The 23886-nt window shown below is 47.0% G+C and overlaps 2 protein-coding genes across 2 annotated transcripts in view; one reads left to right on the top strand and one right to left on the bottom strand.

Annotated features, from left to right (window-relative positions):
• Positions 1-15919, top strand: part of ABCC10 (ATP binding cassette subfamily C member 10) — a 36359-nt gene extending 20440 nt beyond the window's left edge. The window contains 12 exon segments of the mRNA XM_074310835.1: positions 3101-3178; positions 3377-3571; positions 5335-5485; positions 5654-5843; positions 7789-8132; positions 8520-8689; positions 9914-10074; positions 10945-11198; positions 12475-12620; positions 12758-12855; positions 13052-13164; positions 13561-15919. Of these exon segments, the coding sequence (XP_074166936.1) occupies positions 3101-3178; positions 3377-3571; positions 5335-5485; positions 5654-5843; positions 7789-8132; positions 8520-8689; positions 9914-10074; positions 10945-11198; positions 12475-12620; positions 12758-12855; positions 13052-13164; positions 13561-13693 (2033 nt within the window). The 3' untranslated portion in view covers positions 13694-15919.
• DLK2 (delta like non-canonical Notch ligand 2) lies at positions 14037-18285 on the bottom strand. Its single transcript, XM_074310836.1, has 6 exons — positions 18046-18285; positions 17401-17518; positions 16975-17038; positions 16078-16208; positions 15268-15412; positions 14037-14969 (listed from the first exon to the last, which is right to left on the bottom strand). The coding sequence occupies exons 1-6, from the start codon at positions 18175-18177 to the stop codon at positions 14228-14230; spliced, it is 1332 nt and encodes a 443-aa protein (XP_074166937.1). The 5' UTR covers positions 18178-18285; the 3' UTR covers positions 14037-14227.
• Between the last annotated feature and the right edge of the window lie 5601 nt (positions 18286-23886).

Below are 23886 nucleotides of genomic sequence, written 5' to 3'. Positions count from 1 at the left end.
TACATGTCAAACAATTTTTAACATTCATTTTAAAATTTTTGCGTCTAAATTCTTTTTCTCCCTCCCACTCTCCTTATTGAGAAGGCAAGCGATCTGATATAGATTTTACATATGAGATCATCCAAAACATATTTCCATGTTAGTCATGTTATGAAAGAAATCATAGACCTCAAAAAAGACCCAAGAAAAATTAAAAGTTTTTTTTTGTTTTTTTTTGTTTTTTTTTAAAGTGTGCTTTGATTTGTGTTCAGATAACATGGATTCTTTCTCTGGGGACACAGCATTTTTCATGATAAGTTCTTGGATCCAAGTCCTCTTGGATCATTGTATTGCTGAGAATAATGAAGTCATTCACAGTTGATCATCATGTTATATTGCTGTACAATGTTCTCCTAGTGCTCATTTTATTTTGTATCACCTTTACCATCCTACTCATCATTTTTCTTTCTTTCTTTCTTTCTTTCTTTCTTTCTTTCTTTCTTTCTTTCTTTCTTTCTTTCTTTCTTTCTTTCTTTCTTTCTTTCTTTCTTTCTTTCTTTCTTTCTTTCTTTCTTTCTTTCTTTCTTTCTTTCTTTCTTTCTTTCTTTCTTTCTTTCTTTCTTTCTTTCTTTCTTTCTTTCTTTCTTTCTTTCTTTCTTTCTTTCTTTCTTTCTTTCTTTCTTTTCTTAATAATATAGTTTTTATTTACCAGATATTTGAACGGGTAATTTTACAATGTTGACAATTGCCAAAACTTTTTTTTTCCAATTTTTCCCCTCCTTCCCCCCCCCAAGATGGCAGGTTGACCAATATATGTTAAATATGTTAGAGTATAAATTAAATACAATATATGTATACGCGACCAAACAGTTGTTTTGCTGAACAAAAAGAATCAGACTTTGAAATAGTGTACAATTAGCCTGTGAAGGAAATCCAAAATGCAGGCGGACAAAATTAGAGGGATTGGAAATTCTATGTTCATATGAATCACTGTTCATAGTCATCTCCCAGAGTTCTTTCGCTGGATGTAGCTGGTTCAGTTCATTACTGCTCTATTGGAACTGATTTGGTTCATCTCATTGTTGAAGAGGGCCACATCCATCAGAATTGATCATTATACAGTATTGTTGTTGAAGTATATAATGATCTCCTGGTCCTGCTCATTTCACTCAGCATCAGTTCATGTAAGTCTCTCCAGGCCTTTCTGAAATCATGCTGTTGGTCATTTCTTACAGAACAATAATATTCCATAATATTCATATACCACAATTTATTCAGCCAATCTCCAATTGATGGACATCCATGTAATTTCCAGTTTCTGGCCACCACAAAGAGGGCTGCCACAAACATTATTGCACATACAGGTCCCCTTTCTCTTCTTTAAGATCTCTTTGGGATACAAACCCAGTCTGCTCATAATTTCTCAAAGCTCACATTCAGTCACATACAAATACCACAATTTCTTCATCCTTTCCTCAATTCATGGACATCCCTTCAATTTCCAATTTCTTATTAGCAGAAAAGAGCCGCTATAAATGTTTTTGTATATATGGTTCCTTTTCCTGTTTTGTTTTGTTTTGTTTTCTCTTTTGGCATTGTGAAGTCAAAGGGTATGCATGCTTTTTTTTTTTTTTTTAATTATAGCTTTTTATTGAAAAAACATATGCATGGGTAATTTTTCAACATTGATCCTTACAAAAACTTCTGTTCCAACTTTTCCCCTCCTTCCCTCTACCCCCTCTCCTAGATGGCAGGTAGTCCCATACATGTTAAATATGTTAAAGTATTTGTTAAATACAATATATGTATACATATTTATATAGTTGTCTTACTACATAAGAAAAATCAGATTTAGAAAGAAGGTAAAAATAACCTGGGAAGAAAAACAAAATTGGTATGCATGGTGTTTATGCTTTTTGGAGATAGTTCCAAATTGTTCTACATAATAGTTGAATCAGTTCACAACTCTATACTACATTAGTGTCTCCAATTTTCTCAGATCTCCTCCAACATTTGTCATTTTTCTTTTCTGTCATATTAGCCAGTCTAATAGATGTGAGGTGGTACCTCAGAGTTATTTTAACTTGCATTCTTCAATCAATCAACAGTCATTTAGAGTATTTTTTTTCCATATGGCTATAAGGTTTTCTATTGTTTGTCACTTGGATTTTTACTTATATTGTTGGAATCATTGTGTATATTGTTTTTCTACTTTTGATTACTTCACTTTGTGTCGATTCATATAAGTACTCACATACTTCTCTGTAGTCATCATAGTCATTGTTTCTTATGGCTTAGTAATAATCATAATGATAATGATGGTGGTATGGCTAGCATTTATGTAACCCTTAAAGCTTTTTATATATATCTCATTTGATCCTCAAAACATGAGAAGCAAATGTTATCATCCCCATTTTACAGTTTAGAAAAATGATGCAGGGAGCAATTAAGTGATTTGCCTAGGGTCATGGGATAGTAAGGGTCCAAGGTAAGGTTTTAATTCAGGTCTTCCACTGACTTCAGGTCCAGCGTTCTGTTCTCTCTGTCACCTAGATGCCTCATTCGTGTACCACAACTTGTTTTGCCATTCCTGAGTGGATGGCCATCTACTTTGTTTGGCATAGACTATTTTTAGGACTGGGCTGGCTTGCCTAGAAGCAGGCTATCCTGTTTCCCAGGGACAGCTAGCTGGCATAGTGATAGAGTGCAAGGGCTGGAGTCAGGAAGACCTGAGGTCAAATTCTGCCTCAGATGTTTCCTAGCTGTGTGATCCTGGGCAAATCACTTAGCTCTATTTGCCTCAGTTTCCTTATATGCAAAATGATTTGGAGAAGGAAATGGCAAGGCACTCTTGTATCTTTGCCAAGAAACCCTAATGAGGTCACAGAGAGTTGAACACAACTGAAATATGAAGTGATTTTTGAAAGCTCTGCTCAGTCCCAAGTGTCCAAAACACCATGCAGGTTAGAACCAAGAGGGCAGCCGGATCAGGGGCCATTGGAGGACACAAAAGGTTGAAGCAACATAAGCATTTTTTGAGCAGCTGGTGTTTGAAGCACATTTAACTAAATGTTGTAACCTATTAGTAACTAGGATGAGAATTTTCTGACTTTCATTCTAGGACCACCCTCTGAGATTCTGCCGCTGGTACAAGCTACCCCCAATGCCCAGTCTAAGGATGAACAGAAGACTGAGTCAGGTATGCCTTTTCATATCACCCCTTTTTCCTCCCTCCTCTCTTTACCTTTCACAGTTAATATCTCTGAGATTTTAAAATATTGGCCTAAACACTCCTCTCCTTCTTTTCCCTTCCCTTTCCTTCCCTTCCTTATGGTCATTCCTTTACCCTAAGTTGTCTGAGTGTGATTCACCTTCTTCTCCTTGTACTTAATTGTAGCAGTAGCCTCAGAGCCATGGAAGCCAGAGAAAGAGAGTGAGGAACCCAAGGATCTGGACCCAAATGCCAGCCGCCTGCTTCAGGAGGAAGGAAAGAAGGAAGGGGCTGTGGCCTTCCAGGTGTACCAGGCTTACTGGAAAGCTATAGGTGGGGGTCTCTCCCTGGCTATCATCATCTTCTTACTCCTCATGCAAGGTAAGAGTATTTCTATGAACCCCCCAGCTCTCTTTATCTTTAGCCCCTCCCTTTGTTCATCATTCACACCACTGGGCTAGGAAGTCTCAACTCTTGGGTCCCTATTTCCTGGGATACTCCTTGCCCTCCATAGAGTACGTGGTACTGAATTCTCTATCTCTAGGGTTTTGAGGGAGTGACCATGGATGACACACTCCTCTAGTCTATAGTTTCCTCCTCTGACTGTTGGATTATTGGATTTAGAACTAAATAATGAATAAATATGGATTTATTACATGATAACTGTGAATGAATGAATGAAAAAGCATTTACTTGAAATTTATTATGTGGATACCAATAGAATATTAATTAGGGGAGACAGCCCACAAAACTCTGAGCTGAAAGTTCACAAAACGTTCTATAAGTACAATGGTGAAGAGCAGTTGGAAAGATCCAAGGGTCTTTCAGTTATATTATTAGGTCAGATGGTAGTGCCTGTGATCTACAGGACACAGACGCAAGGCATATGGTAAAGCCTGGAGGACTTTAGGAGGTAGTAGCAAGGCAGTTGGTAAGGCCTAGTGACTAAAAGGAATAGAATGGGTGAGTCCTATCTATTTTAAGCCAGTAAGGAGAACCTGATGGGTTCTAGGTCACTGACAAGGTGGGGAAGGGGAAGCAAGGTGCTCTTGATGAGCACAGGTGTCACATCCCAGTTAGGCTAGCTTCTGGGACTGGGGATGAGGTGGAAGTGGGGAAGGATGCCCCTGTGATTGGAGGTCTTCCAGTCTCCTGGGTAGCAAGGTAACATGGTAAAGCTCTGGGCCTGGAGTCAGGAAGATCTGAGTTCAAATCCAGCCTCAGGTGCTTTTTAGCTGCATGACCCTAGCCACTTCACCACTGCCTGCCTCAGTTTCCCCATTATATTATTTATATATAATGTGAGAATACAATTATATGACATAATATATATTATAAGTAATATATTACACAGACATTATATCATTCATATATTTTTATAATCATAAATTATTCTGGACAATAATAACACCCATCTCATAGGGTTGTTGTGAGGCTCAAATGAGATAATAATTGTGCTCAGCACAGTGAATGGCACATAGTAGGCACTTAATAAAAGTTTGTTCCCTTCCTTTCACCTTCTGTGCCAAATATGCCATGGATTTGCAAAGTAGACCATCGCTTACAGTCTCTTCATTTTGCAGATGAGGAGACTGAGGCCCAGAGAATTAAGTGACTTCTCAGAGGTCATTCAGTAGTCGTCAGTGGCAGTGTCTATCTCCAAGAACGCCCTCTCCTTTATACTCTAAGGCCTTACCTAGAAAGCAGGGATACTTGTGCATGCCCTATCACAGGCTTGCCATGAGCTAAATAATGTTTGTATTAAAGGCTATTATTAGACTCTCTGAAAGAGAGGTGGCGGCCTTGGCCTTGAGCCCCAGCTTCCCAGAGCCTGGGGGCCTTCTTAGGCCCAGGAGGGCTATATCTGTCCTCACTCGTTTTAGTCTTCCTCTTCTCTCTTAAATTTGGACTGCTCCCTCCTTCCCCCAGACTGGTGCATAGGGCCATGGAGGAGGCATAGGATGGGTGAAGGGATGAGCCCACCGGCCAGGAGACCCAGCCACAGAGAGGGCTGGAGGCAGGGTCTGAGCCCCGGAAGGAGAGGGGGAGGCGTGAGGGATGAGAGGAAAGCTGGGCTAAGCCCAGGAAAATGCCGGAGACAGTTTGGCTTTCCTTTCCTCTCCTTTTCCTTTGCTGTGTCCCAGGGACCCGGAATGCTGCCGACTGGTGGCTCTCTCACTGGATCTCCCAGCTGAAGAGAGCCGAGAATGGCTCCCAGGAGCTGCGGCACCTCACCAGCCAAGCACCCTCAGTGCTCTCCCCACAGCTACTTCTTTTCTCCCCTGGAGGCCTCTTGTGAGTGACCGGGGGGAATCTGGAAAAACTGGAGAAAGAGCCGAGTTCAGGGACCAAACTGGGGCTTAGGCGTGGATCCCCGGGCCTCTCAGGGTGAGGGTGTGGAGTCTGAGTTCGGGGTGCAGCCCATGACAGTCACTGGTCTCACTTTCCCTTCCCTCTGTCCAGTGTCCCCGTGGCCCCGTGGCCCAAAGCCACCCCAAATAGCTCCCTGAATGTGCAGTACTACTTGACCGTATATGGGGCCATTGCCGGTGCCAATTCAATCTGTACCCTCCTGCGGGCAATACTCTTTGCCGCTGGCATCCTGCAGGCAGCAGCCACCCTACATGAACGTCTGCTGAACCGTGTTCTCAGGGTGAGTGAGAGATCTGGTGGGGGGAACATAGGGGAAGGGCCCTTTGGCCAGCTTGCTTCAGTCCAAAGGGGCCATTGTTCCAGCTCTGCAGTGCATTGTCTGCTTGTTGTTACTACTGTGCCGTTGCCAGAGCTCCTCCCCTCTTCCCGGGCAGCTTGAAGGGGATTGTTCTTTGCAGTAAGACAGCTCACTCCTCTTCACTGCCCAGAGGCAGCACATTGGAGAGAGATCTGCCATTGGGCTCCAGTTCCAGCTTGGCCACTTGGCTAGTTGTGGGGCCTTGGATGACTCCCTTAATTGTGGTTCTTTGGAGAGTGGCGAAATTGCACCGGCTCTTTCTTCAGGGCAAGGTGCTCCTGGTATGGGAAAGGGAAATCCTTCCCGATGCAGACCCTCAAAGCCTTACACAGGTGTCTGGGCACTTGTGACTTGCCTATGATTGCAAAAGCAGAATTTGAACTAAGGTGTTTATGACTCGGAGGCTGATATTGTAGCCACTCTATCACTGTTTCTATAATAATAATGACTCATTTATGGTGCATCAAGTTTTGCAAAATGCTTAACACCTAGTGTGAGCCTCGTAATCCTGTGACACAGATGCTATTATTATCACACCCACTTTGCACATGGGGAAACTGAGGTTCAGAGAAATAGCCTCATCCACTGAGGAATCACACAGCTGGAAAGGATGTGAGGTGGGATTCAAATCCAGGTCTGCCTGACATTCATGTCCAGGTCTTCACCGCTAGGCAATATGGCTTCTGTGAAACTTTCTGACTCTCAGTTCCTTCATCTGTAAAACAGAAATCCTCTAAGTTACAGTACCAATTCTGCAAGGGAGTTGTGAAGAAGGCACTGAATGAAACAGTGCTATAGAGCTGTGAATTATTGTTTTTGTTAGGAGATTGAAGAGTGACCAACTGAAGCTATAATCAGAAGGAGTTTGGAATCCAGGTCTTGAAAGGAACCCCAGGAAGTCACATAGGTCAGCTAGTCCAGTTCCCTGTCTCCTGACAAAATGACTTCTTAAAGGGACTGTGAGATTTTCCTTTTCTTAATAAATTCTCTTCCAGAGAAGAAGCTTCTATATCTTCTCTCTCCTTCCCTGATTTACTGGTTAAAAAAAAATCTTAATACCTATCCTTCATCTTAGTGCAGTTGGAGATTTCCATCCTTTTAAGAGAGAGGTCAACTCTTAAGGAAGACCTCTGTAGTGAAGGCGGGAGAAGAGCAGTGCCAGAGTTGTTTCTTTTTTTTTTAAAGTTGCATCTATGCAGGGACAGCTAGGTGGCGCAGTGGATAGAGCACCAGCCCTGAATTCAGGAGGACCCGAGTTCAAATCTGGTCTCAGACACTTAACACTTCCTAGCTGTGTGACCCTGTCACTTAACCCCAGCCTCAGGGGGAAAAATAAAAAAATAAAATAAAATAAAGTTGCATCCATGCCTTTTGTTTTTACCTAGAGTTATGTCCCCATATACTCTTCCTCCAGAGGAACTGAGCACATGGCATCACTTGCCCACAGGGCCCAGGCTGGCCATTATAGTGCTTGGCTTTCAGGCACAGCTCCTTTTTCCCTAGGGGATTTAAGAACCACTCTGGTGTCCGATTAGAAGCAAGATGGGCAGGCTGAGGCCCCACCAGCTAGAGGAGATTCATGATCCTCCCCTCTCTTAATGCTCTTTCCATCTAGCCCCAAATCTGCTGGCTTTCTCCTACTTACTGTTCGGCTCCCCCTTCCCCTAACCAGCCTGCCCTCCCTCAGGAGGCCCGGCCCCATAGCCTTCTGCCTTCTCCAAGCTCTCCTAGGAGCCTCCTTTCTCTTCTGGTTCTCTCCCCATGTCAGGGCTCACAACTAATTCCTTCCCCTCAAGTTTCTTCTCCCACGTTCCCTGCCCGAAGCTCACCTCACGCCCCTCTGGCGTCATTGCCCGGCCATTCACAGGCACCTGTGACGTTCTTCGATTGCACCCCGACCGGGCGCATCCTGAACCGCTTCTCCTCGGACGTGGCCTGCGCGGACGACAGCCTGCCCTTCGTTCTCAACATTGTGTTGGCCCAAGCGGCAGGCCTGCTGGGGCTGCTGGTCATCCTGGGCTCGGGGCTGCCCTGGCTGCTGCTGCTGCTGCCTCCCCTGGGTGCCCTCTACTACTCGGTGCAGCGCCACTACCGCGCCTCCTCCAGGGAGCTGCGCCGCCTGGGCAGCCTCACCCTCTCCCCCCTCTACACTCACCTGTCCGAGAGCCTGACCGGCCTCAGCGTCATCCGGGCTGCGGGGGCTGCCTGCAGGTGAGGGGGCTCTTCTGCCCAGCAGGGCTCGAGCCTGGGAACAGAAGCTCACCACTAAGGAGGGTCTGCCTAGGGGTCTTACTGGGGGAAGATGGACAGAGAGGAAGCTCAAGGCGAAGGTGCCCACGGGGTGGAAGAACTGCAGTCCAGGAGCCTCAGTGGGGAAGGGGGTGGGGGTCCTAAAGAGAAGGGAGATTAAAAAGCCTGGAAGGGAAGGACCCCAGGAGGCAGAAAACCCAGGGAAGTGTGAGCAAAAGGCAGCCATCTCCTCTCCTCTGCTGAACCCTTCTGAGTTTAGACATGGGGGTAAGGAGGAGGAGAGCCACCCCCTGAGGCTGCTCCTTGGCTCATGGGTGGGAGAGAGAAAGCTCAGCTCTTGACCCTTAGGTTTGAAGAAGAGAATGAGAAACTACTGGAGCTCAACCAGCGCTGCCAGTTTGCTGCCCATGCCTGCCTGCAGTGGCTGGACATACGGCTGCAGCTCATGGGTGCCACTGTGGTCAGCACCATTGCCATCATTGCCCTCATCCAGCATTACCAACACTTCGCTGACCCAGGTGCCACCTTTGTCCCTGAAATCCTCCCAACTTTTCCCTGTTTCTGTTCTCCATCAGTGAACTTTCTGCCCTAATTCCTACTCTTCCATCCACCTCCATTACTGCCCCTCCCTCCCTCGGTCCTGCTTCCTGACCCCACACTTACCTCAGTCCCCTCATTCCTGGTCCCACTTATAAAATGCCTCACCTGTTATAGGAACTACCCTCTTGTAGTCCCTATCTGGGTCCTTTCCTTGTTCTCAGCCTGCTTCCTTTTATTCTGCCATATATGTAGAGAAACATATGTATACGCATGTCTTTCCCCACATACAAGCTGATCAAGAAATTTTTAAGTATCCATTTTGTTGGGGTTTTCAGATATATGTATTTATTTAGTAAATAGTATTTTATTTTTTCCAATTGCATGTGAACATAGTTTTCAACATTCATTTTTTATATGATTTTGAGTTTCGAATTTTTTCTCCCTCACACCCTTCTCCCAAGACAGCAACCTGATATAGGTTATACATGTGCAATCATGTAAACATATTTCCACATTAGTCATGTTGTAAAAGAAAAAGCAGAACAAAAGGGGAAGAGCACACACACACACACACACACACACACACACACACACAATTTTTAAAAAGTGAAAATAGTGTGCTTCGCTCTACATTCAGACCCCATAGTTCTTTCTCTGGATGTGGATAATATTTTCCATCATGAGTCTTTTGGAATTCTCAAATCATTGTATTGCTAAGAAGAACAAAGTCTGTCATAGTCAATCATCACACATTGTTGCTGTGTACGATGTTCTCCTGGTCCTGCTCGGCACAGGTTCATGTAAGTCTTTCTGGCCTTTTCTGAAATTAGCCTGCTCATCATTTCTTATAGCACATTACCTTCACATAAGACAACTTGCTGGGCCATTTCCCACCGACCTGGATGCCCTCAATTTCTAAATTCTTTGCCACTACAGAAAGAGTTTCTACAAATATTTTTAAGTACCTATTTTGAACAACTCCTTGTGCTGTTTTAAAGATACTAAAATGAAATAAGCCATCTCTCCTTCCCTTAAGAAACTTAAAAGTTTAATACTATGAGCACGTCACCCCCCTTCCTCCCGCCTCTCCCTAGCCTCCCTCGGTAGTAGAGAGAGTCTGGAAGTAGCAGCAAAAACAGCAGTAGCCAAGCCCAGAGCGGCCAGCAGCCCTAGCAGGCTCACCACATTCTTTTTCTCCTCAGGACTGGTGGGCCTGTCACTGTCCTATGCCCTGTCCTTGACTGGCCTTCTCTCAGGCCTGGTGAACAGCTTCACGCAAACGGAAGCCATGATGGTGAGCGTGGAACGGCTGGAAGAATATTCATGTGACCTGCCCAGTGAGCCCCAAGGCCAGAAGATACAGGTATGGAAGCCCCTTCCCTTCTCCCCACCTCAAAGCCCCAAAACACAGCATTTTGCTTTTCCCCCAGAGTGTGCTCTAGTTTCAGTCCTAGACAGCCCCTTCTCTGTGGAGCAGAACATTAGAGCCAGGGACAAAATAAGGAGAATTAGGGATTAACCTTTTTTTTTTTTTTTTTTCCCTGAGGCTGGGTTAAGTGAGTTGCCCAGGGTCACAAAGCTAGGAAGTGTTAAGTGTCTGAGATCGGATTTGAACTCGGGTCCTCCTGAATTCAGGGCTGGTGCTCTATCCACTGCGCCACCTAGCTGTCCCATTAGGGATTAACCAACCCTGCTGGGTGGTACTAGGTGGAGAAGAGAGTGTTTTGGTGGGACCTTGGCTCCTTACTCTTCTTAATTCCTCACCACTCCCTTTCTTCTCATCTTCCCGCAACGGTCTTTTTTCACTCACTTGCCTTCACCCATTTCTCTCTCCCTATCTTTCCTTATCTCCAGCCCCTTCTCTTCATTGTCTCTCACCATCTTCCCAATTTTCACCATCTTCTGTGCCCTTCACCATGTCTATCTCTGCCCATCCTCCCTACCTCATCTTTCCTCACTCTTCCCACTGTTTCTTCTCACTCTCTTCTTAACATTCCTTCCATTTGTCTTCATTTCCTCCACAACCCACCTCCTCCCTCTCTTCCTGTGCTCTTCTACTTTAACATCTCTCCCCCAATTCTTCCACCTTTCTCCCCGCCATCTTTCCTATCTCTTCCCCTTATCTCTTTCTCATCTCCATTTTTGCCTCACTGTTTCATCTCCCTGCCACTCTCATATTGGCCACACTGCCTTACCCTCTCCCCTGTCTCTTCCTTCCCTTTAATGACCACAGATAGGAGAGAACTGGCTGTCACAAGGACACGTGGAGTTCCGAGATGTGGTGTTGGCTTACCGACCTGGGTTGCCCAATGCCTTGGATGGGGTCACTTTCACCATACTGCCTGGTGAGAAAATAGGCATTGTGGGCAGGACGGGTTCCGGAAAGTCCTCCCTGCTGTTGGTGTTGTTTCGGTTGGTGGAGCCCAGTGCTGGGCGTATACTCCTGGACGGCGTGGACACCAGCTTGCTGGGCTTGTCAGATCTCAGGTGGAGTTGGAACTGGGGCTGCCTTTGGCCCCTGGGACTCTTGCATCAGCTTAGAGGGCTTGGGATGGGGCTTCAAGGCAAAAGAATGGGAATGGGGCGGTTTGGTGAAGCTGGGGAACAGGAAAGGCTGATTGGTCCTGTGGGTGGAATGGGAGCCAAGAGAGATGGAAAAACATCTGTGCAAAGAAATACAATTAATTAGCCAATCAACAAGCATTTACTAAATACCTTTTTAAGTGCAATGCACTATGATGGGTGCTAGAGATAGCTATCTTTGTCAAATAAAAACTCCTAAGCTTGGCTATCAAGGCCTTCTCCAATCTTATTTTCTATTTCTTCCTTCCCTGACTCAGGCCAGTTTCAGCAACATGAGAACCTTTCCATGCTCACTGTGGACTCTCCCTTGGTTCATGCTGGTTTCCCTATCCCAGAAGGCCTTCCTTTCTTTCTCCTAGCCAGTGCATCCTCTTTAAGGCTTGAGCCAAACCTTTGTCTTTCTAAACAACATAGTTCTAATCTAATATGTCCACTCTGAATACTATAGGGCCAAGCACTAGACCTATTTCATGAGTGTCAGTTCTGTCCTCTGAGAAAATTTGAACTACTAAGGCCATATTTTATTTTTCTCTTTGATCCCCAAAGTGCCTAATAAACTGCTAGATACACAACAGAATCCAGCGTAGAGCTGGAGGTATTCTTAGAGGTCATCTAGTTTGACCTCCACATTTTCCAGAGGACACAGGCCCAGACAGGGGAATTAGTTGCCCAAAGTCACACAGATAGTGAGTAATAGCAGAACAGGGGGATTCAAAGCTAAATCTGAAACTCCCAATTCAGGCCTCTTTTTGTTTTGTTTTAAGGCAATTGAGGTTAAGCAGCTTGCTCAGGGTCCTACCACTAGTAAACATCTGAGGTTGGATTTGAATTCAGGTCCTCCCGACTGCATGGCAGGTGCACTTGGGATTGCTCCTTTTTTTTTTTTTTCTTCCCATTTAATAGTATTTTTTCCCCAATTACATGTAAAGATAGTTTTCAGCATTTATTTTTGTAAAATTTTTGAGTTCCAAGTTTTTCTTCCTCCCTCCTTTCCCACTGCCCTTCCCAAGACAGCCCACAACTCTCTCACTATTCTATGTTGTTTTCCATTAGTTGATTCAAAGATAGGAAATAAAAAATTTCTAGCTCATTTTGTAGGGAATGGACCTTGGGGTCAAGCAGAAGGTGCCTGCAGTCCTGAGACCAGCTCCTATTGTTTGTTCCCTTTCTTGCCTCTTAGGTCCCAACTGGCCATCATCCCACAGGAGCCCTTTTTGTTCAGCGGCACGGTCCGAGAAAACCTGGACCCTCTGGGTCGCCATGAGGATGAGGCACTGTGGCAGGCCTTGGAAGAGTGCCACTTAAGCGAGGTGATCGCTCCCCTGGGTGAGTTCTGGGGACCCAGTAGTGGGAGAATCTGGTCAAGGACAGTCTCCCACCAGAGATGAGGGAGGCAGGGGGCTGGAGGGAGCAAGATAGCAGGAGGGGCAGGCCTCTCGGGATGACCAAGCCTTTCCCAACAGGTGGTCTGGATGGTGAGCTGAGTGAGGGAGGACGGAGCTTGTCCCTGGGGCAGAGGCAGCTACTGTGTTTGGCCAGAGCTCTCCTTACAGATGCCAAGGTAAGGAATGCGACTAGGGTTTTGTAGAAGGGCACAAAGGTGGCCTTTGAAAGGGGGATGGAAGAGCCCACAGAATTGTTGGGGAGATAATATAAAAAGGAGTTGGCTGTGTTAGGGCTCAGCCCTTCTGCGCAGAGCTAATGGGGGATACTGGGTCAGGATCCAGGTCAAACATAACCCTCCTCCCTCCCCCCAGATCCTGTGCATTGATGAGGCCACAGCTAGTGTGGACCAGAAGACAGACCAGCTGCTCCAACAGACAATCTGCAGTCGTTTTGCTAACAAGACTGTGCTGACCATTGCCCACAGGTAAGTCAGTGGAGTGAAGGTGCCCGAGGAAGGATTCTAAGGATGTTGGGGGAAGGAGGAGAAACTAAGCCAGTGTTGAAGGTTCCACTGAGGGGGGGATTACAACAGGCCAGCATCAGACCTTTTACTCCTTCTTTCTTCGGGGACTACCCAGAAGTTACTGAGGACATAATCTCTTGTCTCCTCTGAGGCCACGTCCCTCTCCCACCTAACACCACGGGAGGGAGCTCTCACCCTCAGGCCAACTGAGTCCTGAGCAGCCTTCTCCTCACACTCCCAACCTCCCCCAGCAGTGGACACCTGGCCACCCAGAGCAGGTGGGTGAAATCTGAGAGTAGGGGAGTAGCACGGGGTCATCCCTCACTCACGGAGTGTCCTCCCTCACCTGCCTTCTAGGCTCAACACGATCCTGAATTCAGACCGGGTGCTGGTGTTGCAGGCGGGAAGGGTGGCCGAGCTGGACACTCCCGCCGCCCTGAGGAGTCAGCCCTACTCCTTGTTCCAGCAGCTGCTGCAGAGCAGTCAGTAGTGGCCCTGCCTCCTCTGAGCCTCGGCGATGTTGGTTCCCTCTTCCTCACTCGCCCTCGACTCTCTCTCCATGTGGGAGGGCTTAGGGCTCTTACTCTCAGGTGATGAACAGATGTTTATTCTCCCCTTCCTCTGTTGGGCCATCTGGGCCTGGGGGGCCCCAGACCCTCCTTCATCCCTGCCTGGGCGCCTCAGGATGCTCTCTTTAATACCAGTCCTCCTTTGTGAGCTGCTGGCACTGGAGGAGAGCTCTGACTGGGCCAGGATTAGAACCTTGGATATGGGGCTCCAGGCTGGCCCCACCTAGGGCCAGGAGACCCGGGAGCACAAGCTATCACTCACTGTCATTTTAAGTAATTTTATTTGATAAAACTTCTCTTGAACAATTTGTGTGTTTAAAAAAATAGCATTTCTGATGTGAGGCTAAGACACCTCAGTGGGGGCGGGGGGAGCCCACAACTGTCTCTGGAGGGGCGGAGGTGTGAGGAGGAAGGAGATGGAGAGGGGCTCCCCTCTGCCCCCCCTCCAACTCCCTTCACAGTGCTGTGGTCTTGCCAGGCTCAGATGGGGAGCCGGGTGGAGGGGAGATTCCGGCAGGGAGCATGCTGACCTGGCACTCCTGGTCATGTTGCTCAGGGGGTACGGCATATTGGCGAAAAGGGTAGCAGCAGAGCCCAGCAGGGCAGTGGCCATGGCGCCATGCCCAAAAGATCAACAGCCCTGTGGTAAGGACTAGGGTGGCAGTGAGGACCCCGAATATCACCAACACAAGCAGGCTTGACTCCCCTATGCCTGCCTCCTGTTGCCTTACTACCTCCTTCACTGAGATCCGCAGTAGCCCTGCCCCCACGCTGAAGGGGGCTGGTACTGTGAAAGGAACCACAGCTGCAGGAGTGGGTCCAGCAGCACTCTCTGGCTCCGTAGGGAGGTCCAGGACCGGGAGGACAATCTCACATGTCTTGCCCCCATAGCCATCAGGACAGAGGCAATCGAAGTCATGGACACGGTCCCGGCAGCGGGCACCATGCTGGCATGGGCGGCTGGCACAGTCATCCAGATTGATAGTACAGAAACGGCCAGCAAAGCCTTCAGGACAGTGGCAGGAGAAGCGGTTGATGCCATCATGACAGGTGGCACCATTGGCACACGGCCTCATTAGGCAGTCATCCACATTGACTTCACAGCGTGGACCCACAAAGCCTGCCAAGCAGCGGCATGTGAAGTTCTCTGCAAAGCCTTGATCATCTTGGCACTGCCCACCATTCCGGCAAGGGGACCTGAGAAGGGTGCGATGGAAAGGAGAGAGTTAATAGTGACAATGGACCAACTCCCATCCCCACTCTGGCCTCTCTACCAGATGAAGGATGGGGAGAAGCTTGGACTCGATTTTCTCCGACGTCTCTTTCGCCCTAAGCTTCTGTGACTGCTCCCCAAATCCATTCACCCTTACCTTCTATTCCCTGTTCCCTCCTCCCACAAAGCTCCTTTGCCCTCACCCCACGCTAGCCGCTTCTAATACTTTAAAGTCTGACCTGTGCCCACGCCTCTGTTTGGCCGGTTCCAGTTGCAACTCACCCAGCACGCTCACAGGGCCCAGTCTTGCGCTCACAGTTATGCCCATGAAAACCTGGTGGGCACACGCAGTGGTACTCCCCATCCCCCTCATACACACACTTCCCTCCATTCCGGCAGGGCGGCTGCTTGGTACAGATGTGCTCATCTGGAAGGGAGAGAGGGATGCCTCTGGGGAATTGCCTCTTGCCCTCCACCCTTCACCAAGTGCAGCCTAGGGACTTCTGAAGCTTCGCCTCAGCCCATGTCTAGCTTCCACCTTTGGGACTTTCTCTTGGTCGGCCTCTTAGCCACGTTCCTTCTCTCAAGATCATTGCTGTGTAATGAAAGCCACGTCATTCTGGGAGGCAGCTGCTGAGACCTGCCTGGGCTCTAGCCAGCTCCCAGCCGATGAGCTTTTGAGGAATTCATTTCAGTGCTCTTCCTCCCCATGCCCACAATGTTTTTCTCCCAATTTCTCACCATTAAAATTAAGGTCCCACCTACCTCACAGGGTTATTACTGTAAAGAACGGATAAGAGCGAGTTTTTATTTTTGTGCCTCTTAGTATCCTTTTCCTAAACACAATGCCTACATCACGCCTATACTTTGTACTACCATATAAAACACAAGTGGAGTGTGTTAAGCACATGCTTAATAAATACCTGTTGATTTAATGACTGAATGAATATGAAAGTCTTTTATAAAAATCTAAAAGGCTGTCGAAACCTAAAGAATTCGTATTATTAAGTCTCTTCATTTCCCCTTTAGGTCCAGGTGGTCCCTTTCCCTTTACCCGAGGGGCTCAGCAGGTGTTCCCATACCCATTCTCACCTTTGTCACAGAATTTGCCAGCCCAGCCACTACGGCAGATACACTGCCAAGGTTGGTGACAAGTGCCATGTTGGCAGCCAGGCATCCTGACACAGCGCTCACAGTGTAGTCCCTCCCAGCCGGGGTCACACCTGGGAGGAGGATGGAAGCACAAGTTATTCTTCTGGGAAATTTCAGGGAATAAAAATCTAAGCCTCCCCTCCCCCCAAAAAAGAAGTGAGTAAATTGGGATTTAGTATACAATCCCTACATTGCAGAGAGCCCATCTCAGAGGGATACAAAGTTAGCAACGCTCTGGAAAGTTAAGTTCATCTCTTAACATTTCATATACTGAGAAGCATGTACTTTTCCAGTTCTTAAATCCTAGTACAACTTGCAAAAACAAAATCTAGTCAAAGGGCTCTTTTGTTCCAACCTCGATCTCACCCATTGCCATTTGCCATCAGCCGTTCCTATAAACAATCCCCCCTCCCCCCCAGCATCGGGAATCTATATATCGCCGTTAGGACTCCTCCAGTCTTCTCTCATTTTTGGCTCTCCTTCCTCTGTTCTCTCCCCCCACTTATCGCCCCCTCTGTTCCCTTCATCCTGGTGACCCCGGGGATCAAAAGCTGTGTGGGGAAGGGGGATGTTAGTGAAATTGCAGCGATGGGAGATAAGTGTTGGACGACACCAAGTGCTGGCGCCCGCAGGCACGGGGGGGGGGGCCGCGGGGTTACTGCTCCCTTTCCTGGGACAGAGGAAAGAAGCAGGAGCAGCTTGAGCCTCTAGACCCTTTGGCCTCTTGTCCACGGGAGGGGAAGAGATCATCTAAGCGGAGGGCCAGGGCTAGGCTGGGGAGAACGGGGCACAGGGAGGCCTTTGAATGCAGGCTAAGGAGGGAGGCCCAGCACCTACCTGCAGGTGCCGTCAGGCTCGCAGCAGCCGTGGGCCAGGTCACAGTGGGAACTACAATCATTGGCTACGGGGAGTAAAAAGATAAGATTAAGACTGGAGATGACGCGTGTCTACGTAGACCCCGAGTAGGAAATCTGCATTTGGGGTGGGGAGGAGCTTGGTCGGAACACCGGGTTTTCTTCCCCGAAGGGGCTGCGTCCGTGTCATCACAATCTGGACTGGGAAGGGTCAGATTCATTGGGTCCCTCCCTCCCACGCACACCGATGGTCAGTGTAGGTGTAATCCCTGCTTCTACCGGCAGGGGTCAGTGTGGGAACAGGGGACTAAGGCTGAGGCTACTGGTCAGACGAGGGGGAGGGGAGGTGCGTCGGCGGCTCCAGCTTCCCTACCTCCCACCTCCGGGAGTCCGGGAGCTTCTCACTCACCAGGGGAGGGCTGGCCGGACGCCCCCAGGATCCAGAGTAGAGACACGAGCTGGAGGCAGCGGCAACCGTTGGGCATGGTCGGCGCCGGCCCCGGCAGGGACGGACGGAGGACGGACACCTGTAGGACAGGAGGGATGGACTACAAGGGTCGTGGAGATGACCGGGACGGTGCCGGAACAGAACGGGGGACACGGGGACAAGGAGACAGGGCGGGGGGATTCTAGGTGCGAGATCAGAACCTGGACGGCGGGGGTACGGGCTGAAGATCCCAGGGGGCACAAAGGAGAATGGCAGTGCGGGAGTCAGGAGGGTTAGCCAGGCTGTGGGGAAGGGTCTCGGGCAGCGGGGAGAAGAGGAGGGGGCCAGGGTAAAGGGGCCGAGGCGGGGGGGCACCCCCGAGTCAGAACAGTCCTTGCCCCTCCCAGCCAGTGACTGAGGCCCCTCTCCTCCCCCAGCACCCCCGGCCTCTCGGAGCGGCCCCCCCACTCGTTCCGGTTTGGCAACGGCACGGGGCCGAGACGCCCCCTGTTAGTCTCCCCAAGACGCGACAGCTCTACCCCGCGCCGGCTCGGAGCCCCCGCCTCCATCGCTTCCCGCCCGGTCTCTCCCAGCCCCCTCCCCGCGCCTCTCCGGGTCCTCCCTCACCTCGGGGGTGACGGCGCCGTGCGCCCAGGAGCCCAGCCAGCCTGGGAAGCGGAGTGCGGGAAGCGGGGCCGGGCCGGGGGCTGCGCAGGGCGGCCCCCTAGAGGGCCGAGGGGCCGGCCAGGGAAGCCGCATCCATGCTGAGCGCTCCGGGAGTCTCCGGATCCGGGCCAGACCTGGGAGCGGCGGCGGCGGCGGCGGAGGCTCGGTGCGCTCAGGCCGCTTGCCAGGGGCGGCGTGTGCCGGCAGAACCCGCCCTCCCCCGGGGCCGCCGCCCGCCCGCCGGCCCGCCCCCCTCCCGGCCCAGCTCGCTGCCTCGGGCACCGCGCCCCCAATCCAGGCAACACATCCGCGCGCACGCACGCACACGCGCCCCACGCCCACAGCTCTCCCCAGCGGCTCGCCTCATCCTTACGTGCCCACTTTTCATTCACACAGCGCACACCCACCCTGTGCCCACGGCCGCGACACCCCCCATCACGGTGACCGTCTCCAACCCTCTCAGTCGGCCAGCATTTATTTAGTGCTCGCGGGCTCCGGGCTGGAGCAGCCCCCCTCCCCCAGGAGCTTACATTCTGGGGGGGAAAGAGGAGATTAAAAACGGGAGAGTAAAATGCACAAGACATGCACCGTAATCGGCGGGTACAGGAGCATCTGGGCCCGAAGAAGATCCGGGAAGACCTGTGCGGGCGTCACTTATATCTCCTTAAGCATGCGACTTTTTAAACATTTATTAGGGATTCCCAGACAAAAGGATGCCCAACGTTTTCGCCCATTCTCTCCGGCCCTGCAGTTTTGATCCCAATTTCCATTTCCCATTCCCATCCCTTCTCTTCATCACTTGTCCTTCTCTTACCTTCTCACTTCTTCATCTCCTAGCTGTACCCTCCCCTTTGTGGTCTCTCCCGCTGCTTTCCAGTTTTTGCAATCCTTAACCTCCATCTCTTTCCCTTGATCTTCCCTTTCCCCTTTTCCTCCTCCTGCTTCAGTTAGCCCCACAACTCTTTTATCCTTCCAGCATAATCCGACCTCCACTCCTCAATTTCCATCCCTTCTCTTCGGTACTGGCCGCCACCCCACTTCCCGTCTTCCTTGGTCCCTTCAAGCCTCCAAACCCGCCTCCCTTCTGTCATGCCTTACAATCGAAATCCTTCCCACCTCTGAAATGCGACTTTGCCGTTCCCACCTTCACAACAGCAGAACTCCAACACATTGTTTGCGTGGCCTTGCTGGCTTACCCTGGGTCCAGCTCTCCCTGACCCATCCCTGATGCCATACTGGCAGAAATACCGGAGCGGTTCGTCATTCCTTCTCCACCTCATTTAACAGATGAGGAAACTGAAGCAGACAGAGTTCAGTGACTTGCTCAGGGTCACACATCGGGGAAGTGTCTGAGGCGTCTATCCATTACCACCACCACTTAGTCCTATTCTACCCCGAAGCTAATCATCTGTCGAACTCTGCAAATTAGGCATTAAGATAATGACTAAAAAGGTGTTTTCTTTTTTGAACAGAGAATCTGCAACATCTTCCCATTCCTCGAGCTTTGACTTTTTCATTTAGGAAGATTTGCGTGCACATATTATTCTGCCTTCATCCTCTCCGGGTTTCCTGCCAGTATAAGAGGGACAGAGGCAGATGGCAGAAATATCTGCCCAGCTCCATTTCTCCCTCTCTTCCTTTCCTCTCTCTCTCCTAAGATTTCATTAGGTCATCCTTTCCTCCGGTAATCTCTCAAGCCTCTGTGACCTCTCCTATGCACTGCATTCACTCCAACAGAGTTATTTATGGCTATGCCTCATACTTCTAGTAAATTTTAAGATCTCAAAAGTGAGACAGTCCCTGCCCTAAAAGAGTTTACAATCTACAATGTCCTGCCCAGGTAAGGAGGCCCTTGTGCCTGGGGACTTAGTCCCCAGTTGTCCTGTGTTGTTTTTTAATCTGGTGCGCAGCAGTCACTTAATGAATGTATTTATTGAGGGAGTTACCTTTGTGTCCCTAACCCCTCAAAGAAGACACATTCATGTTGGGTAACCATTTGTGAGTTTGAATTGAATTAGAGACCTTCCAACTACTGTATAATTCACAATGACTCAATGGTCTTTCAGAATCAAGGGTACTTGTTAATAAGAGGCAGTACAGAGCAGTGAAAAAAGCATAAAATTTGGACCTAAATGATGGGTTCAAATCCTGGCTACCTAGGGGACTTCAAGGAAGTAATTTTATCTTTCTTGGACTGTTTTTCTATTTATACAATTAGAGGGTCAGATTAAATGATCTTAAAGATCCTTTCCAGTTCCAAATCTATGATCCTAATTTCTTTACTATTAATATCACTACTGATACTTACTAGTTGTATGGGTAGAAAAAAGAAGAGATAATGAATGAAAATTACTTTGTAAACCTTAATGGGCTATGTATGTATATGTATACATCATACATATCTTTTTTTTCCTCTTTTTTATTAATTTTATAATTATAAAAAAATTTTGACAGTACATATGCATGAGTAATTTTTTTTAAATAACATTATCCCTTGTATTCATTTTCCCAAAATTTCCCCTCCCTCCTCTATTCCCTCCCCTAGATGACAGGCAATCCCATACATATTAAATGTGTTACAGTATATCCTAGATACAATATATGTGTGTAAATCCAATTTTCTTGTTGCACTTTAAGTATTGGATTCCAAAGGTATAAGTAACCTGGGTAGATAGACAGTAGTGCTAACAATTTACATTCACTTCCCAGTGTTCCTTTTCTGGGTGTAGCTGATTCTGTCCATCATTGATTAATTGGAATTAGATTAGCTCTTCTTTATGTTGAAGATTTCCACTTCCATCAGAATACATCCTCATACAGTATCGTTGTTGAAGTGTATAGTGATCTCCTGGTTCTGCTCATTTCACTCAGCATCAGTTGATGTAAGTCTCTCCAAGCCTCTCTGTATTCCTCCTGCTGGTCATTTCTTATAGAACAATAATATTATATAACCTTCATATACCATAATTTACCCAACCATTCTCCAATTGATGGACATTACATCATACATATCTACATATACATATCTATACATCTATATGACAACACTAATTATAGTTATACTTTCTGTAGCTATGGTTAGCCATTATTTATAGTGGATGAAATATTTGAGGGAAATGATTTGGGTCTGAGTCATATGGCTTCTACTTATATATATGTGACCCAAGGCAAGTCATAGAATTTCCTTGGGCCTCAGTTTCCTCACTTGTAAGCTGTGAAGATTGGACCAGATCACTTAAGATTCCATTTACTTCCAAACCTAGGATCCTATGATTCTATCCTCAGTTTTTCAACTAATTCCTTCTTCTCAAAATTTGAACTCAAAACATTTTCTCCAGGTAATCATTCCTCTACTGTTTTTATGGCTCAAATTACCTATTTATATTTATACTTCACATTGTTCCTTTGTATTTGCTTCCTTGACTTTTGTTATGTATTACATCTATTTCAGGTTGGAGGGGCAGTATTTGTGAGCCTTTTATGCCCTGTTTTACACCTCGGAATGTCAGAGCTGGAAGGGATCATTGAGATCACTTAGTCCAATCTCTTCATTTTTATGGAGGAAATTGAAGATAGATTAGAGAAGTGGTGAGCCCAATATCACACGGCTAGGAGTTGGCAGAACCAGGATTCAAATCCAGGTCTCCTGAGTACTCCCAATTCAGTGTTCTTCCCACCAAATGACACTGCTGCCCAGACTGGGATGTCCCTAAATGGGTCCTCAGCAATTTATATTATATAGACACTGAAAATCAGCTAAGAGAATTGGTCAAAACCATGGGTTAAATTAAACAAATCACATCCATTTCAGAAGTCAACATCTGCAAAATAATAAACATTCTTGATGTGATAAATTCTCCATTCTCTGCTTGTGGTGTTTCCTAGTGTTCTTCATAAATCTATGATACCTAGCTCCTCTTCTCCTAGGACCTTCCCCTAAGAAAGAAGATTGTATGCTGAAGTCTCCTGGAAGATATCTGTAGCCAGTGTATAGCTTATTTCACACCAATCCACCACCAAGTCCCTCCCTGCTTCCCTCTGTGAGAATAGGAAAATTCAAGGAGTGGAAGGGCTATCTAGGATAGCTCAGAAGCTGAGGGCAGGATACCCAAGAAGGAACTGATTGTGTCTGAATACAGAGTGAAGTGGTCTCTCTCTCTGTCTGTCTCTCTGTTTCTGTGTGTGTGTGTGTGTGTGTTTGTCTCTCGTTTCTCTCTTTTAAACTTGATTTTTCTTGAGGATTTTTATTTTTCATTGGGGTGGGAGGCCTGTTTTTTTCACAACTTGACTTTTATGGTAATGTTTTGCATAATTTCACAAGTGGTTTCTTAATTGTTGGTAGGGATAAAGAAGAGAACCTAGAACTCAAAAATTTTAAAATTTTTGCACAAACAAAACCAAGAGAAACAAGATTAAAAGGGAAGCACAAAACTGGGGGAAAAATCTTTATAGTCAATGTTTTTGATAAAGGTCTCATTTCTAAAATATATAAAGAATTGTGTCAAATTTATAAGACTACCGTTAGGAGCAGCTAGGTGGTGCAGTCAATAAAGCACCAGCCCTGAAGTCAGGAGGACCTGAGTTCAAATATGATCTCAGACACTTAACACTTCCTGGCTGTGTGACCCTGAGCAAGTCATTTAAGTCTCAGCAAAGACTCAAGTCTCAGCAAAACAAAACAAAACAAAAAGCCAAATAAATAAAAATACAAGTCATTCCCCCAATGGATTAATGGTCAAAGGATACAAACAGATAATTTTCAGATGATGAAATTGAAGCCATTGATTAAAGAAATGCAAATTAAAACAACTCTGAGGTACAACCTCATAAAACAGCAAAAGATCATGATAAATGATGGAGAAGAATACTAATGCACTAATGCATTCATTGTTGGTGAAGTTGTGAAATGATCTAACCATTCTAGAGAGTAGTCTGGAACTTTGCCCAAAGGGCTATAAAATGATGCATACCCTTTGACCCAGCAGGGCCATTACTAGATCTCTATAAAGGAAATGATAAAGGAGGGAAAAGAATCCACATGTGAAAAAATGTTCATAGCAGCTCTTTTTATGGTAGCAACAAATTGGAAAAGGGTGGGTGCCTATCAATTGGAGAATGGCTTAACAAGTGGTATACGAAGGAAATGAAATATTATTGTTCCTTAAAAAATGATGAACAAGCTGATTATAGAAAGGAAAGATTTACATGAACTGATGCTGAGTGAAACAAGGAGAACTAGGAATACATTGTACACAATAATAGCAAGAATGTGCAATGATCAACTATGAAAGATTTGGTTCTTCTCAGTACTTCGGTGATCCAAAGCAATCCTAATAGACTTTGGAGAGAAAATGCCATCTGCATCCAGAAAAAGACCTAAGGAGACTGAATGTAAATCAACACAAGCTATGTTCACTTCTTCTTTTTTTTTTTTAATCTCTCCCATAATTTTTCCCTTTTGCTCTGATTTTTCTTCCCCAACATGATTCATAAAGCAATGTGTATTCAAAATAAGCTTATTACAATAAAAAAGTAAAAAAAAATTGTTTTAAATGTAACTGGGGGGAAATAATAAATAAATACAAAAAAAAAGCTGAGTGTAGGAACCTTTGGGGTGGGGATAAATGTCAATACAGCTGGGAGCCCCCTTGAAAATCCCCTATCCTTTGAATGCCAAAGGCAGAGTTGAATAGGGGTGGTACTACTTGACTCCTGATTCTGTTCCTTTCTCCAGGATCCTATCACTGATCAATTCTGGGTTTTTATACCCTGCTTGTGCTTGCCCTGTTTGTTTGAGCTAGG

Source organism: Sminthopsis crassicaudata, chromosome 4 (genome assembly GCF_048593235.1).
Source record: "Sminthopsis crassicaudata isolate SCR6 chromosome 4, ASM4859323v1, whole genome shotgun sequence".
Classification (NCBI taxonomy): Eukaryota; Metazoa; Chordata; class Mammalia; order Dasyuromorphia; family Dasyuridae; genus Sminthopsis; species Sminthopsis crassicaudata.
This window is presented reverse-complemented; position numbering and strand designations above follow the sequence as displayed.

Excerpts from the sequence above, each read along its gene's own strand:
- DLK2 (XM_074310836.1), bottom strand. The coding sequence starts at position 18,177 with ATGCGGCTTCCCTGGCCGGCCCCTCGGCCCTCTAGGGGGCCGCCCTGC. Across the intron at positions 16,209-16,974 it reads GAGCCTGACGGCACCTGCAG|GTGTGACCCCGGCTGGGAGG; the intron begins GTAGGTGCTGGG and ends TCCTCCTCCCAG. Across the intron at positions 15,413-16,077 it reads TGGCAAATTCTGTGACAAAG|ATGAGCACATCTGTACCAAG; the intron begins GTGAGAATGGGT and ends TCTCCCTTCCAG.